Source organism: Phoenix dactylifera, unplaced genomic scaffold (assembly GCF_009389715.1).
Source record: "Phoenix dactylifera cultivar Barhee BC4 unplaced genomic scaffold, palm_55x_up_171113_PBpolish2nd_filt_p 000498F, whole genome shotgun sequence".
NCBI lineage: Eukaryota > Viridiplantae > Streptophyta > Magnoliopsida > Arecales > Arecaceae > Phoenix > Phoenix dactylifera.
In genome coordinates, this window is record NW_024067917.1 from 222,989 (window position 1) to 239,536 (window position 16,548).

Sequence of the window (16,548 nt, forward strand, 5' to 3'; positions counted from 1 at the left end):
GATTAGCATTTGTATGTAGCCCATTGACTATGATACTCCATAAATCGTAGTCATATGCTTGAATGAAAATGCGCATGCGTGCTTTCCAATGTGTGTAGTTTATATCATTAAATAGTGGAGGTTTATCAATTAATTGTCCCTCACTCATAGAACATCCCACTTGGGTTGTCATGATCTTTAACTCTTGATTGTGAGATCAATAATTACTATTGGAGCACCTTGCTCTGATACCACTTGTTGCCCAAGGTGACATTACGATCCCACTTGTTGATACCGGAAGCATTGGAAGCTCCACGACCACCTCGCCGTGCCATTACGATCGCTCTGAGATCCGGCCCTCCTTCTAGCGCCAACTGTTGCTGGGGGTTCAAACCGAGAACGATTGGCACAGCGGTGTGAACGGGGTTCCCTTGGAATTGCTTCGGTTGCGCTCCACCTTCCGCCGGGGAACCTGCAAGCAAGCCTCGCACCACCACCGGGGTAGTGGGGGCCCTCCGACGATCAAGTTAGGGAAGATCGAAGGAGAAGGAGAGGTAGCAGGTAAGATGATACTCTGGAAAATCTTGCTTACCCTCCCCCTTCCCCCCCAGCCGCATATATACCAGGCTGGGGGGTTCTTTTGGGGATTGGTCATCGTGTGGCGCGATGGGGTTGCCACTGACATGGCCGTTACAGGGCGTCGTGGGGCAGCGCTGGGTACGGCTATGGCAGGGCGTAGTGGAGTTCCGCTTTGTACGGCTGTTACAGGGGATCGTGAAACAGCGTCGGATACGGCCGTTGCAGGGAGTAGTGGAGCAGGGGGCCGCGGCGTGCCTCAGGGGAACAGTCTGTTGTTGTCAGAGATTGCCGACTCGGGGTCGGATTGCTGGATCAAGGGGCAGCCGACTCGGGGTCGGGCTGCGGAGCCGAAGATATCCGACCCAAGGTCGGATTGCTGGATAAAGGGGCAGCCGACTCGGGGTCGGGCTGCGGAGCCGAAGATATCCGACCCGAGGTCGGATTGCTGGATCAAGGGGCAGCCGTAGTTTTCCCGGGCGCGCGTGCCGGTCACGTGGGGCATGGTGGCTAAGTTCCCCCGTAACAATAATGTTTGAGAAAATAATTTTGGTATGTTTGGTTGATTATAGAAAAGCGACAGATTCTTGAGTGGTTTATATTTGGTTAAGCATCTACTTTTCTAAAAAAATATATTAAATATCTATTACTCATAGATTTTAATGGCTTAAGGATATTTTTGAAAAAAAATTAATTTTTAATAAGTAAGAAAGTAGCTCTTCTATAAATTTTTTTATAAAATATAAAAATTTACTTTTACAAAAATATTATTTTTTATTTTTTTAATTTAAAAACTTTAATCAAATAAAAAATATTTTTCTTGTTTTCCTATTGAACATATATTTTCCGGTCGTTCTCCGCGAACAAAACGAGTACTTTTGGCAGCTACTTTGATCGTTCGTTTGCCCGCGAATAAACCCAGCCGTTCGGGCGAAGTTTTCCACGTCTCCCTCCTCGGTCTCTCCGCCCTCCCCTCACTCCCCAAACCCTCCTTCCCCTTCCCCTTTCCTTCCCCTGCCTCCGCTGGCGCCGGCAGCCTCCGCCACTCCGCCGCGATCCGACTCAACTCCTCCTCTCCCAGTCCCCTCCGCGCTGTCTCCTCTCATGTCCTCAGTGACGAGCAGCGCGTCACCTCCCCTTCCAACCACGTACCTCTCCTGCCCTCCATTCTCTAAATCCTAATCAATCGTATTAATCTTTTGATTTATCATCTAATCAAGGAATTTATATTTTTTGTGTGCGTATTCTTTTGATTTATCATGCCCCCAAAAAACCAAAAGGACAAGGCACTGGTAACCCGTCGGGAGGCGCTGGATCTGTACGAGGACATGGCGCTGGGGAGGTCGTTCGAGGACATGTGCGCCCAGATGTATTACCGGGGCAAGATGTTCGGCTTCGTTCACCTCTACAACGGCCAAGAAGCGGTCTCCACTGGCTTCATCCGCCTCCTCCAGCCCGGCGATGCCGTCGTCAGCACCTACCGGGACCACGTCCACGCCCTCAGCAAGGGCGTCCCGGCCCGCGCCGTCATGGCCGAGCTCTTCGGCAAGACCACTGGCTGCTGCCGCGGCCAGGGCGGTTCCATGCACATGTTCTCCGCCCCCCACAATTTCCTCGGTGGTTTCGCCTTCATCGGCGAGGGCATCCCCGTCGCCACCGGTGCCGCCTTCTCCTCGCGGTACCGCCACGAAGTCCTCAAGGAGGCATCCCCCAGCGGCGGCCTCGACGTCACCCTCGCATTCTTCGGGGACGGCACCTGCAACAACGGGCAGTTCTTTGAGTGCCTGAACATGGCTCAGCTCTGGAAGCTGCCCATTGTGTTTGTAGTCGAGAATAACTTGTGGGCGATTGGAATGTCGCACCTTAGAGCCACGTCCGACCCCGTCATCTGGAAGAAGGGGCCTGCATTTGGGATGCCCGGGGTGCCCGTGGATGGAATGGATGTGCTGAAGGTGAGGGAGGTGGCTAAGGAGGCGATTGAGAGGGCAAGGAGCGGAGAGGGGCCTACTCTTGTGGAGTGTGAGACCTATCGGTTCCGAGGGCACTCACTCGCGGACCCTGATGAGCTTCGAAAGCCTGGTGAGGATGTTGACTTTAAACTATGCGCCACTTTACCTTGTTGCATTGCTTTCGGTTTGATGTGCAAGTTTTTTGGATTCTTTATTTCCTACATAATGTTGAAGCATTCGAGTCTAAAGGGGATTATTAGAAAAAGCAAAAGATCTGGATGTTGTAGATAAGAATAATGAAGGTCTATGATAAACATTCTTGACTATGTGATAGAATTAGGCATAATTTGGGAAAAGAATATGATTCGGGCATGAACATATTATATGCCTCTTTTCCTATTCATAAATTAGCCGTTTGAATTATGAAAATTAATTGTTCAAGTAATTAATATGCTCATAAATCAGTGTGTTGTCACCTAATGGTTTCTAGTTATAGGATGAATGTTACGTTGGTGGTGCTTTAGGAATGGAGTTAGAATTTTTCTTTTTATTACGGTCGAGATTAGTATGTGGTATGATTATATGCTTCTTGCTCATTAGGAAGGAAGTTGCTTTGTGACATGTATATTAATTTTCTCTAGGCCTATTATTTTCTGTTTAGTCTCCAACTTGGAGGCAGCTTTGTTATGTATAATATTTTGATGGCTATTCACAGTCTTCCTCACTTTATCCTTCACAGGTGCCACTTCTACATACTCATTTCGAACTTGACCCCTTTGATTTTATTAAATGTCCACCATAGCATCCATACTTATGTGGATTCATATTATAAACAGCATTATTAGAATACTATGACACAGTGCTCAACCATTCCATTAAATTCTATTTGTATTCAACAATTGCAAACTGCCGGTTTTGGTTCTATTGTAGGCAACCATTCCTGACGTGAATCTCCATCTCTTTGTATAATAGATTAAGGTAGTGAAAGCAATGTTATTTGGGAATCCATTACCCATTGACCATGTCGTGGCTTGACTACAAGATATATTGTTCAATTGCAAGATGTGTTCCTTATTTCCCTGCATGTTTCTTTCAATAAATTGATCATGCGATCATTAGCGATCAATTCTTGCATGTACATAATTTCATCAGTTTTAGAGCACATCAGTGCTGGAAATAATTGTAGGAGACGACTCTGATTAATTGATGTACCTCTGGGTTTTAGGATGCTCAATGATGGTACATGAATCACTTCAAGAATATGAAGTAACATACACATGTATGTATATATATATATGTATGTATGTATGTATGTATGTATGTATGTATGTATGTTTATAGTATGTATATAGTATGTATGTATTATGTATATATGTATGTATGAATCACTTCAAGAATGTATATGCTTAATGACGGTATATGAATCATTTCAAGAATGTAAAGTAACATATATATATATATATATATATATATATATATATATATATATATATATATATATATATATATATATATATATGTATGTATGTATGTATGTATGTGTGTGTGTGTGTGTGTGTATATATATGTATGTATGTATGTATGTATATGTATGTATGTATGTATATGTATGTATGTATGTATATATATCTATGTTTGTATATGTATGTATGTATGTATGTATGTATGTATGTATGTATGTATATGGCTCCTGATGGTTTTAAAGGTCATATTAAATATCAAGATTGGTTAGAAGACTGCAGTCTAGAATTTCTAGGTGCAAGATCTTCTGGCTTTCTCGTAGAAATCAATAAATTACGTAAGTGGTAATCTTATGCAAGGATAGCAAAAGACATGTAGGAAATTAAACTGAAGAAGAGGGGGGAGGAAGAAGATCAAGAGAATGAATGAGAGGAGGAAGAAAATGAGAGGAGGCTGAAGATTAACTAAGAGAAGCAGAGAGGCCTGTTACTTTTCCAAATTTTAAAACCGAATTATGTTACATAAAAATCCCCTTAAATAAGAAGCATAATGCTATATAACCTTTAAAAACTTAAAGTAACCTTGTTAAGTGGCCAGCCCGCTTTGTTGTATCTCTATGTGTGGGAGAGAGAAGTGAGTGAGTGAGGGGGAGGGAGAGAAAGAGCGAGAGGTTTTGGAGGTAAGGATGTCTAAAGGGAACAAGGAGAACCTACTCCTCTTTTATCTCTAGTTGCAATGGGGCCCAATCTTTTAAATAAAGGCTTATGTGGAGATGGTCGGGGTTGAGAGGCTCTTGACGGCCGAGAACGCGGACATTTTTCTTTCCTCTTTCTCCTCCTGATTTCTTCTCCTTAAGGAGGGACGTCGTTTCTGAGGAAAAGGCAAGGAGGGACGGAGAGATATATAAACCGAGGGTGGGGAGTGAGGGGAGGGCGGAGAGACCGAGGAGGGAGACGTGGAAAACTTCGCCCGAACGGCTGGGTTTATTCGCGGGCAAACGAACGATCAAAGTAGCTGCCAAAAGTACTCGTTTTGTTCGCGGAGAACGACCGGAAAATATATGTTCAATAGGAAAACAAGAAAAATATTTTTTATTTGATTAAAGTTTTTAAATTAAAAAAATAAAAAATAATATTTTTGTAAAAGTAAATTTTTATATTTTATAAAAAAATTTATAGAAGAGCTACTTTCTTACTTATTAAAAATTAATTTTTTTTCAAAAATATCCTTAAGCCATTAAAATCTATGAGTAATAGATATTTAATATATTTTTTTAGAAAAGTAGATGCTTAACCAAATATAAACCACTCAAGAATCTGTCGCTTTTCTATAATCAACCAAACATACCAAAATTATTTTCTCAAACATTATTGTTACGGGGGAACTTAGCCACCATGCCCCACGTGACCGGCACGCGCGCCCGGGAAGACTACGACTGCCCCTTGATCCAGCAATCCGACCTCGGGTCGGATATCTTCGGCTCCGCAGCCCGACCCCGAGTCGGCTGCCCCTTTATCCAGCAATCCGACCTTGGGTCGGATATCTTCGGCTCCGCAGCCCGACCCCGAGTCGGCTGCCCCTTGATCCAGCAATCCGACCCCGAGTCGGCAATCTCTGACAACAACAGACTGTTCCCCTGAGGCACGCCGTGGCCCCCTGCTCCACTACTCCCTGCAACGGCCGTATCCGACGCTGTTTCACGATCCCCTGTAACAGCCGTACAAAGCGGAACTCCACTACGCCCTGCCATAGCCGTACCCAGCGCTGCCCCACGACGCCCTGTAACGGCCATGTCAGTGGCAACCCCATCGCGCCACATGATGACCAATCCCCAAAAGAACCCCCCAGCCTGGTATATATGCGGCTGGGGGGGAAGGGGGAGGGTAAGCAAGATTTTCCAGAGTATCATCTTACCTGCTACCTCTCCTTCTCCTTCGATCTTCCCTAACTTGATCGTCGGAGGGCCCCCACTACTCCGGTGGTGGTGCGAGGCTTGCTTGCAGGTTCCCCGGCGGAAGGTGGAGCGCAACCGAAGCAATTCCAAGGGAACCCCGTTCACACCGCTGTGCCAATCGTTCTCGGTTTGAACCCCCAGCAACAGTTGGCGCTAGAAGGAGGGCCGGATCTCAGAGCGATCGTAATGGCACGGCGAGGTGGTCGTGGAGCTTCCAATGCTTCCGGTCGCGGGGCCTCTCACGCCTCTGGCCGAAAGGCCGCTGCATCTCCAACACACTCTCAGCAACACTCCACCTCCCCACCGCCCGTTCAGACGGTCGAAGCCGCCCAGTTCGACCAACTAACCCAGCAGGTTCGCACCCTCGCGGAGGCGGTGCAGAATCTGCAGGGTGCGATTTTCCGGGCGCCGCAGCGGGCTCAGGAGCCGCCGCGGCCTGAGCATTCGCCTGTCCTCCTCAACCCGCGCTCCTTCCTCTCCCATGGGGATGAGCGCCGGCGCGAGGAGGATTCTCGAGCACGCTCCATTCTACCGGGACCCTCCCACCGGAGCCGCGCGGGGTCCGAGAGGCGGGCCCGGGCGCGTTCCCAGACCCCCCAATCCTCGAGGAACCCGCGCTCCAGTCGGTCCCCCTCTCGCCGCTCCTTGTCTCCCACCCACCGGTCGCGCTCCCTGGACCGGCGGGTGGACGATCTCCACCGACAACTCCAGGTCCTGAAGGGCCATTCCAAAGATCCCTTCGCCGATTTAGAGATCTCCTCCCAGCCGGCGCTTGCCTCGAGGATCCTGCGGACCCCGAATCCGCCGGGGTTCAAAATGCCGGCGATCGAACCCTATGACAGGGCGGCGGACCCGCAGGATCACGTCGAGAGTTTCAGGACCCTTATGCTCCTCCACGGAGCATCAGATCCCCTTCTCTGCAAGGCTTTCCCGGCAACCCTCCGTGGCCCGGCGAGGGCATGGTTCGCCGGGCTGGAGGCTGACTCAATCCGGTCCTTCGACCAGTTCACTCGCCTCTTCGTCACTCATTTCGCCGTCAGTAGCCGGCGGCGACTGGTCTCCGACTGCCTCTTTGATGTCCGGCAAAACGAGGGAGAAAGCCTGCGGGATTATCTTACCCGCTTCAACAGGGCTACGCTGGAGGTCCGGAGCCTGAGTCAGGAGGTAGCTCTTTCAGCCCTGAAGCGTGGCTTCCGGAAGGGCAGACTCACCTTCTCCCTGGACAAACGCCTGCCGCGGAGCTTCCCAAAGCTGTTGTCCCAGGCGAACCAGTATGCGGACGCCGAGGAGGCGGCCGCCCACCGGAGCAAGGAGGCCGCCGAGATCCCTCCAAAGCTTGGGAAGAAAAGGCGGAAAGAGGCACGCCAGAGGAGGAGCCCGACGCCCCAGCGTCGGCGCAGAAGCCCGTCGCCGGCGAAGAACCACGGCGCCCCACGCCCTCGTTCTCCGCCCCGACGTTTCAATCGGTACACCCCTCTCCCGACTCCCCGGGCCAAGATCCTTATGGAGATCAAGGGGCGGGAGGACCTCCCGGCCCCGAGACAGATGCGGAAGATCTCTGGGAAGAGGCCCTCCCGGGCGTACTGTGAGTACCACCGAGACCACGGCCACGACACGGAAGACTGCTTCCAGCTTCGGGACGAGATCGAGGCTCTCATCCGCCGGGGGCGTCTCGGTCGATATGTGAGCGACCGACGTCCCCCCGCAGACCCGCGTCCGGCCGACCCGGCTCCTCCGGGACCTCGGGAGCAGAATCGACCCGTTGCGGGCGTGATCCACACTATCACTGGGGGCTGCCCCCGACCCGTGAGGAACGCAGGGGGCTCGACGGAGGCGTCGGGGGCGGCCGTCGCAAAGAGGCAAAGGGTCGGCAACGTAATCACTTTTTGTGATGAGGATGTAAAGGGGGTTCAGACCCCCCACGATGACGCCATGGTAATCTCCCTCACCATGGCAAACTATGATGTAAGGCGTGTTCTTGTGGATAGTGGAAGCTCAGCTGATATCTTGTTTTACGAGGCCTTCCAAAAGCTGGGCTTGTCCAGACAATTGTTGCACAAAATGTCCACCCCCCTCGTAGGATTCACCGGTGACGCTGTCCCGGTGGAAGGTGTCGTTGAGCTGCCTGTGACTGCGGGCGTCGCACCCGCAGAAGCCACGGTGCGACTCGGGTTCTTGGTCGTCCGTGTTCCCTCGGCTTACAACGCTATCCTCGGACGACCCGGGCTGAACGCCCTTCGTGCGGTGGTCTCCACGTACCACTTGCTCATGCGGTTCCCCACGACGGTCGGGATCGGGGAGGTCCGAGGTGACCAACCGACCGCACGGCAATGTTTCTTAGCGACCCTCAAAGGGAAGAAGCCCGCAGAAGCCCTAAGCGTCGAGTCCCTTGATGCCAGAGACGAGGTGGCCTTGCGGCAGGGGGAGCCGGCCGAGGGTGTGGTCGAAGTTCCCCTCGAGGAAGGCCGCCGGGACCGGGCGGTCCGGGTCGGCGCCAATCTCGACCCGGGAGCTCGGGCCCGGTTGGTGGAATTCCTCCGAGCCAATGCCGATGTATTTGCCTGGTCGGCGGCCGATGTACCTGGGATCGACCCGGAGGTCATCTCTCACGCCCTCAACGTCGACCCGACCCACCGGCCAGTGAAGCAGAAGAAGAGACACTGTGCCCCGGATCGGATCCGGGTGATCGACCAGGAGGTAGACAAACTCTTGGAGGCAGGATTCATAAGGGAGGTGAGTTACCCCGAGTGGCTGGCAAATGTCGTACTTGTCCGGAAGGCGAGCGGGAAGTGGAGGATGTGCGTCGACTATACCGACCTGAACAAGGCGTGCCCCAAGGATAGCTTTCCGCTTCCGCGGATAGACCAACTGGTCGACGCGACTTCCGGACATCAGCTGCTGTCTTTCATGGACGCCTTCTCCGGTTACAACCAGATAATGATGGCCCCACAGGACGAGGAGAAAACTGCCTTTATAACAGACCGGGGGCTGTACTGCTACAAGGTAATGCCCTTCGGTCTGAAGAATGCTGGCGCCACTTACCAGCGCCTCGTCAACAAAATCTTCAAAGAGCAAATCGGCCGGAATATGGAGGTGTACGTGGACGATATGCTGGTGAAGAGCCGCCAGGCAGACCAGCACATCGTGGATCTGGAGGAGACTTTCACCACCTTGCGGAAGTTTCGCATGAAGCTGAACCCAGCGAGTGCGCCTTTGGCGCTTCGGCCGGGAGGTTCCTCGGTTTCATTGTCAACCAGCGGGGTATCGAAGCCAACCCGGACAAAATCAAGGCCATCCAAGGTATGTCCCCTCCGACCAAAGTGAAGGAGGTTCAGGAGCTCGCTGGAAGGGTCGCCGCGCTCGGACGATTTGTGGCAAAATCGGCCGAACGCTGCCAACCATTCTTCAAGGTGTTAAAACGCCCGAAAGACTTCCTCTGGACGGCCGAATGTCAAGCAGCATTCGACCAGCTCAAGGAATACCTGGCGTCTCCTCCCCTGCTGTCCAAGCCGCAAGAAGGGAAGATGCCAGGCTAACCCGATGATCATCCCGGGAGCAGTCTAGCCTAAAGCTCCGACCGGTCGCCTCGGCTTGCGCCAGCCTTGGCCGACCAACGAGCGGAATTCCCCGAGGCTCGGCCCTCGGATGCCAGGCTAACCCGATGATCATCCCGGGAGCAGACTAGCCTGAAGCCCCGACCGGTCGCCTCGGCTTGCGCCAGCCTTGGCCAACCAACGAGCGGAATTCCTCGAGGCTCGGCCCTCGGATGCCAGGCTAACCCGATGATCATCCCGGGAGCAGTCTAGCCTGAAGCCCCGACCGGTCGCCTCGGCTTGCGCCAGCCTTGGCCGACCAACGAGCGGAATTCCCCGAGGCTCGGCCCTCGGATGCCAGGCTAACCCGATGATCATCCCGGGAGCAGACTAGCCTGAAGCCCCGACCGGTCGCCTCGGCTTGCGCCAGCCTTGGCCGACCAACGAGCGGAATTCCCCGAGGCTCGGCCCTCGGATGCCAGGCTAACCCGATGATCATCCCGGGAGCGGACTAGCCTGAAGCCCCGACCGGTCGCCTCGGCTTGCGCCAGCCTTGGCCGACCAACGAGCGGAATTCTCCGAGGCTCGGCCCTCGGATGCCAGGCTAACCCGATGATCATCCCGGGAGCAGTCTAGCCTGAAGCCCCGACCGGTCGCCTCGGCTTGCGCCAGCCTTGGCCGACCAACGAGCGGAATTCCCCGAGGCTCGGCCCTCGGATGCCAGGCTAACCCGATGATCATCCCGGGAGCAGACTAGCCTGAAGCCCCGACCGGTCGCCTCGGCTTGCGCCAGCCTTGGCCGACCAACGAGCGGAATTCCCCGAGGCTCAGCCCTCGGATGCCAGGCTAACCCGATGATCATCCCGGGAGCAGACTAGCCTGAAGCCCCGACCGGTCGCCTCGGCTTGCGCCAGCCTTGGCCGACCAGCGGAAGAATTTCCTGAGGCCTAACCCTCGGATGCCTGGCCTAGCGCCGGAAGAATTTCCTGAGGCCTAACCCTCGGATGCCTGGCCTAGCACCGGAAGAATTTTCTGAGGCCTAACCCTCGGATGCCTGGCCTAGCGCCGGAAGAATTTCCTGAGGCCTAACCCTCGGATGCCTGGCCTAGCGCCGGAAGAATTTCCTGACGCCTAACCCTCGGATGCCTGGCCTAGCGCCGGAAGAATTTCCTGAGGCCCAACCCTCGGATGCCTGGCCTAGCGCCGGAAGAATTTCCTGAGGCCCAACCCTCGGATGCCTGGCCTAGCGCCGGAAGAATTTCCTGAGGCCCAACCCTCGGATGCCTGGCCTAGCGTCGGAAGAATTTCCTGAGGCCTAACCCCCGGATGCCTGGCCTAGCGCCGGGAGAATTTTCTGAGGCCTAACCCTCGGATGCCTGGCCTAGCGCCGGAAGAATTTCCTGAGGCCTAACCCTCGGATGCCTGGCCTAGCGCCGGAAGAACTTCAAGAGTCAGGAGTCGGCGAGACGCTACCAAGAGTTAAGAAGAGGAAGGACGAAAGTGAAATGAGGAAACACTCTGTTTGCATTAACTTTCGTTGCATCAGGGCCGAGACCCATACAACATGGCAAAACGCCAACATACAAAGAAAAGAACAAAGAAAAGTACAGAGAGTCAGTTTGGAGGAACCCCTGAGTCGGGAACGGCGAGCACGTCCACGAAGGGTGGGGAGACGGTTGGAGAATCGGCAGGCAATGGCATCGGAGGGGAGTCGAGGAGGGAGACCCCACTCAGGTCAATTCCGGGGTATTTAGCGGACACCCTTGCCAGGCCTTCATCGAAGCCTAAGGCAAAGGAGTCGGACCCCGCGTCCGACATGTCACGGATGAACTCGGCGGACTGACGATAGGCCTATACCGCCTGACGCCCGATCTCCGCGCTCTTCTCGGCCAGCGCAGCCTCCGCTCGCTCCGTAATCTGAGCTTTCGCTTCCATGACCTTCGCCACAATCCGGTCGTCCGCCTCGGAGGAGACCCTCAACAGATCGGCCCGAGCCTCCATGTGCCTCGCCTCGGCAGCGACGCGAGCAGCCTCAGCCTCCTCCAGGCGCGAATGAAGCTCCTGGTTGCTCGCACGAGTCCCCTCCAAGGCCGACTCCAATTCGGCCAGCTTGGCTTCAAGAGATCGGGTTCGGTTGCGGGCGTTGTCGGCCGACTGCTGGGCCTTCTCCCACCTCTCCCGGAAGTCGGCAGCCTTCCGGGACTGCTTTTCGGCCCGCTCCTCTGCCTTCCTGATCTCGCTTTCGAGACCCGAGGCAAGCTTGAGTTGCTCCTGAGCATCCATCAGTTGCCTCTCGAGGACGGCGAAGCCGAGTGCCCGCTCTTCGGCCACCTGGAGCCTCGTTTCGAGGTCCCTGGTCGTCCTCCCCACCGCAGCCTGGCCTCCCTCCTCTACAGCTTTCAGTCGGCTCTCGGTCCTCGCCAGGAGCCTCGCCTGTTCCTCGTGGCTCTCCTCCAGGCGGATCATGTACTGGGCGAGCTAAGAGATAGGAAAAATGAGAGCGTCAGATGGGGATCAACAGAGCCTATAAATGACGAAAGCGACCAAAAGAACACTCACCGACATAAGACAGACGCAGCTGGCAGCTCCGACTTCAGGGATGCTCATCTGCCGGACCTGCCTACGGTCCCTCTCCAGCAGCACCGTCTCGACGAGGTTTCGGGCGCCGGCGAAAGTGAAGGCCGACCCCGACTTCGCCTCGGAGCCGGACGGTGGTTCTGCAGCCTTACCCTTACCCATCGCTTGGGAGAGAGTCATGCCAACCGTGCGCGGGGCAGGGGCCGCGCCAGAGATCGACAGGGTCCCGCTCGGCCGGGGCCTCGGCGCGCCCCCCCTTCTCGTATCATCCGAAGCCGACCGAGTCGAAGATCGGGCTGGGGACCGACTGCGTCCGACCCGGCCGCCCCGGGCGCGCTCGGATGACACCTCCGGAAAAACGATAGTCTCATCACCGGAGGGCTGATACGGCGTCAACTGTCGGTCCGAGCCCGCGGCGTCCCCCTGATCGATGGGCCCGGACCCGTCGGTCGGCGTCGGAGTCGCCTGCTGGCGGGGCTTCTTCGCCGGTGGGACCCCGCTCGGAGGAATCCGTTTCTTCCTCCGGACCGCTTCCAGTAGGGACGCTCTACTAACAGCCATTGCCTTATCCGACTGCATGACGTCGTCGATTTGCAAAAAGGACGAGATGGTTAGAAACTAAGAAACCGATGGAAAGAAGAAAGGAAAGAGGAGAAAAGAGCTAAAAAAGAAGAAGTGGTGGCGGGCTCACGGTCGGCAGGGACCGAGCTCAGACCGACGTTCACCAAGGCATCCTCGGAAATAAGGCTAGCCACCGGGGGGAGCCGGCCCTCGGCGACCAACCCCCTCAAGACGGCGACGCCATCGGACTCCTCCCTCGACAACCTCGATAGGCCGATCGGGGACTTCATCGGCGTCTCCCAGGTTGTCCCGATTCCCCAAGAGGGATCTACGTCGATGAAAAAGAAACGCTCCTTCCAGCCATGAATGGAGGAAGGAGCCTCCTTGACGAGGCCGCACCCTCGCCGCGCTGCAAAGCACCACCACCCTCTGTCCCGGGGGTGGCCGTTCAGACCATAGCATTCCCAAAAGACGTTCAGGGTGGCGGGAACCTCGTGCATGCGGCAGAGAACCTGGAAGGCCGTCAGGGTACGCCATGAGTTCGGCACCAGTTGCGTCGGCGCCACTCTTAAACCTCGAAGCACCTGCACGACTAAGTCTGAGAGGGGAAGGCGGAACCCAGCCCGAAGGATGTCCTCATTGATGGCGACCTTCCCTGGAGGAGGATGGGACATCCTCTCCTCAGGCCCCGGGAGTGTAACGTTGCAGGTTTCGGGAAGGTGGTACCGGGCCACGAACCTATCTAGGTCTTCGGGGACCAGCTCCGACTGAATGCGGTCTGCTCTTACTTCGTCCATCCCTAACGGCCAGTGAATCTACGGTCAGGACGGGGTCAAGAGGGGAGAAGGGACCGGAACGACTGGGGTACACTAATACGAAAGGAGAAAGTACGGAGGGCCCTAAATTGCAGAGTGGGGCAACTCACCGAAAGGGAAGGAAGAACGGCTCCGAGAGCGCCAAAGGAGGAGCGAACGAACAGTCCGACGGCAACGGCAGCAGCACAAGGGAGAAACTCGAGGATGCCTGTGAAGAGAAAGGCGGACGGGGGAGGGCCCCCGGTTAAATAGGCGGAAAGGCGGGTGACGCCTCGGTGGCGCCAGAGGACGCCTGGCTGCCGAAGGTTCGTTTGCGCCCCAAAGGCGAATCGACGCCATTAAGGAAGGATGTCCGCCGAAATCCGCAGACCGCCAGATCAGCGACAACCGCCATACGCCGTAAAGAAGGCGGGGAGCTCGAAGCGCGCGCGCCTTTCCGAGGGATGGCGGCAATCTCGAAGCATCACTCCCTTCACCCGTTTCCCTCCTGGTTCCAGGTTCGGAAGTGGGGGGCTACTGTTACGGGGGAACTTAGCCACCATGCCCCACGTGACCGGCACGCGCGCCCGGGAAGACTACGGCTGCCCCTTGATCCAGCAATCCGACCTCGGGTCGGATATCTTCGGCTCCGCAGCCCGACCCCGAGTCGGCTGCCCCTTGATCCAGCAATCTGACCTCGGGTCGGATATCTTCGGCTCCGCAGCCCGACCCCGAGTCGGCTGCCCCTTTTATCCAGCAATCCGACCTTGGGTCGGATATCTTCGGCTCCGCAGCCCGACCCCGAGTCGGCTGCCCCTTAATCCAGCAATCCGACCTCGAGTCGGCAATCTCTGACAACAACAGACTGTTCCCCTGAGGCACGCCGCGGCCCCCTGCTCCACTACTCCCTGCAACGGCCGTATCCGACGCTGTTTCACGATCTCCTGTAACAGCCGTACAAAGCGAAACTCCACTACGCCCTGCCATAGCCGTACCCAGCGCTGCCCCACGACGCCCTGTAACGGCCATGTCAGTGGCAACCCCATCGCGCCACACGATGACCAATCCCCAAAAGAACCCCCCAGCCTGGTATATATGCGGCTGGGGGGGAAGGGGGAGGGTAAGCAAGATTTTCCAGAGTATCATCTTACCTGCTACCTCTCCTTCTCCTTCGATCTTCCCTAACTTGATCGTCGGAGGGCCCCCACTACCCCGGTGGTGGTGCGAGGCTTGCTTGCAGGTTCCCCGGCGGAAGGTGGAGCGCAACCGAAGCAATTCCAAGGGAACCCCGTTCACACCGCTGTGCCAATCGTTCTCGGTTTGAACCCCCAGCAACAGTACTTGTAGGACAAAGGCAAAGAAATATTTACTTAGTAGATCTTCATGAGTTAGGCAGGAAAAATGGTTTATGCTTAATTACCAATGAAGAAAAGAAAAATAAAACTAGTTGGCTTTGGCATCGAAGATTAGGACATGCTAGTATGGAATTAATATCAAAACTAGTTAAGAAGGAATTAATAAAAGATGTGCCAAAATTGATCTTTGAAAAGGATAAAATATGTGGACCATGTTCATTGGGAAAACAAACTAAATCATCTTTCAAATCGAAGAATATAGTATCAACAACTAGACCATTTGAACTCATACACATGGATTTATTTGGATCTACTAGAACTACAAGTCTAGGAGGGAAGAAATATGGACTAGTTATTGTTGATGATTTTTCAAAGTATACATGGGTTTCATTTTTGGCACATAAGAATGAAGCATTTTCAGAATTTTTGAAACTATATAATAATATCAAATGAAAAGAAACTCACCTTAGTAGCAATTCGAAGTGATCATGGTACGGAATTTGAAAATCAACACTTTGAAGAATTTTGCACTAAAAATGGAATATCACATCAATTTTCAGCACCTAGAACGCCTCAACAAAATGGGATTGTTGAAAGGAAAAATAGGACATTGGCAGAAATGGCACGCACAATGTTGTGTGAGTCAAATCTTCCAAAGTACTTTTGGGCTGAAGCTATAAACACTGCTTGCCATATTCTAAATCGAGTTTTAATACGACCTATAACCAAGAAAACTCCTTATGAACTCTGGAAGAATAAGAAACCAACTGCTAAATATCTTAAAGTTTTTGGATGTACATGTTTCATCTTAAACAATGGCAAGGAGGATCTAAGTAAATTTGATGCCAAGTCAGATGAAGGTATCTTCTTAGGATACTCCACATCTAGCAGGGCATACAGAGTATTCAATAAAAGAACCTTAGTAGTGGAAGAGTCAGTCAATATTATATTTGATGAGTCTGATAGTGAGTCTGCTAGGAAAGAAAATATTGTTGATGATGATACAGGAATTATCGATTTTGAAAAGTTGAATATTGATGACGTGCCAAATCAAGATAAGGGAGATGATAGCATGCCACCACAATCCCAAAACTTGCCAAAGGAATGGAGGTATGCATATGGACATCCTAAAGACTTAATCATTGGTGATCCATCTCAAGGGGTAAGAACTCGATCATCTCTTAGGAATTTAAATGATTATCTTACTTTCGTTTCACAATTAGAACCTAAGACTTATGAAGAAGCTGAAAAAGATACTAACTGGATAAATGCCATGCAAGAAGAATTAAATCAATTCAAAAGAAGTAATGTATGGACATTAACTGGAAGACCAAAGCATAATTCAGTAATTGGAACTAAATGGATATTTAGAAATAAATTAGATGAAAATGGATTAGTTATAAGAAATAAGGCTAGACTTGTAGCTAAGGGATACAATCAAGAAGAAGGAATAGATTTTGATGAGACATTTGCTCCTGTAGCTAGATTAGAGGCTATTAGATTACTTCTAGCATTTGCATGTTTCATGGATTTCAAATTATATCAAATGGATGTGAAGAGTGTATTCTTAAATGGTTTTATTGAGGAGGAAGTATATGTAAAACAACCTCCAGGTTTTGAGAATCATGAATTGCCAAATCATGTCTTTAAACTACATAAGGCATTATATGGATTAAAGCAAGCACCTAGGGCTTGGTATGATCGATTAAGCAAATTTCTGCTTAATAATGACTTTAGTAGAGGAAATGTAGATAAAACTCTATTTCTCAAAAGAAAGGACAAAAATCTATTAGTGGTACAAATATATGT

General features: G+C 52.7%; 1 protein-coding gene across 1 annotated transcript; it reads left to right on the plus strand.

Annotated features, from left to right (window-relative positions):
* The first annotated feature begins 1,540 nt into the window (after positions 1-1,540).
* Positions 1,541-2,965, plus strand: LOC120103794 (pyruvate dehydrogenase E1 component subunit alpha-3, chloroplastic-like). Its single transcript, XM_039119186.1, has 2 exons — positions 1,541-1,703; positions 1,836-2,965. Exon 2 carries the CDS (start codon positions 1,884-1,886, stop codon positions 2,793-2,795), a length of 912 nt encoding a protein of 303 aa, XP_038975114.1. The 5' UTR covers positions 1,541-1,703; positions 1,836-1,883; the 3' UTR covers positions 2,796-2,965.
* The last annotated feature ends 13,583 nt before the right edge of the window (positions 2,966-16,548 follow it).

Coding starts and splice junctions, on each gene's coding strand:
- LOC120103794 (XM_039119186.1), top strand. CDS start 1,884: ATGGCGCTGGGGAGGTCGTTCGAGGACATGTGCGCCCAGATGTATTAC.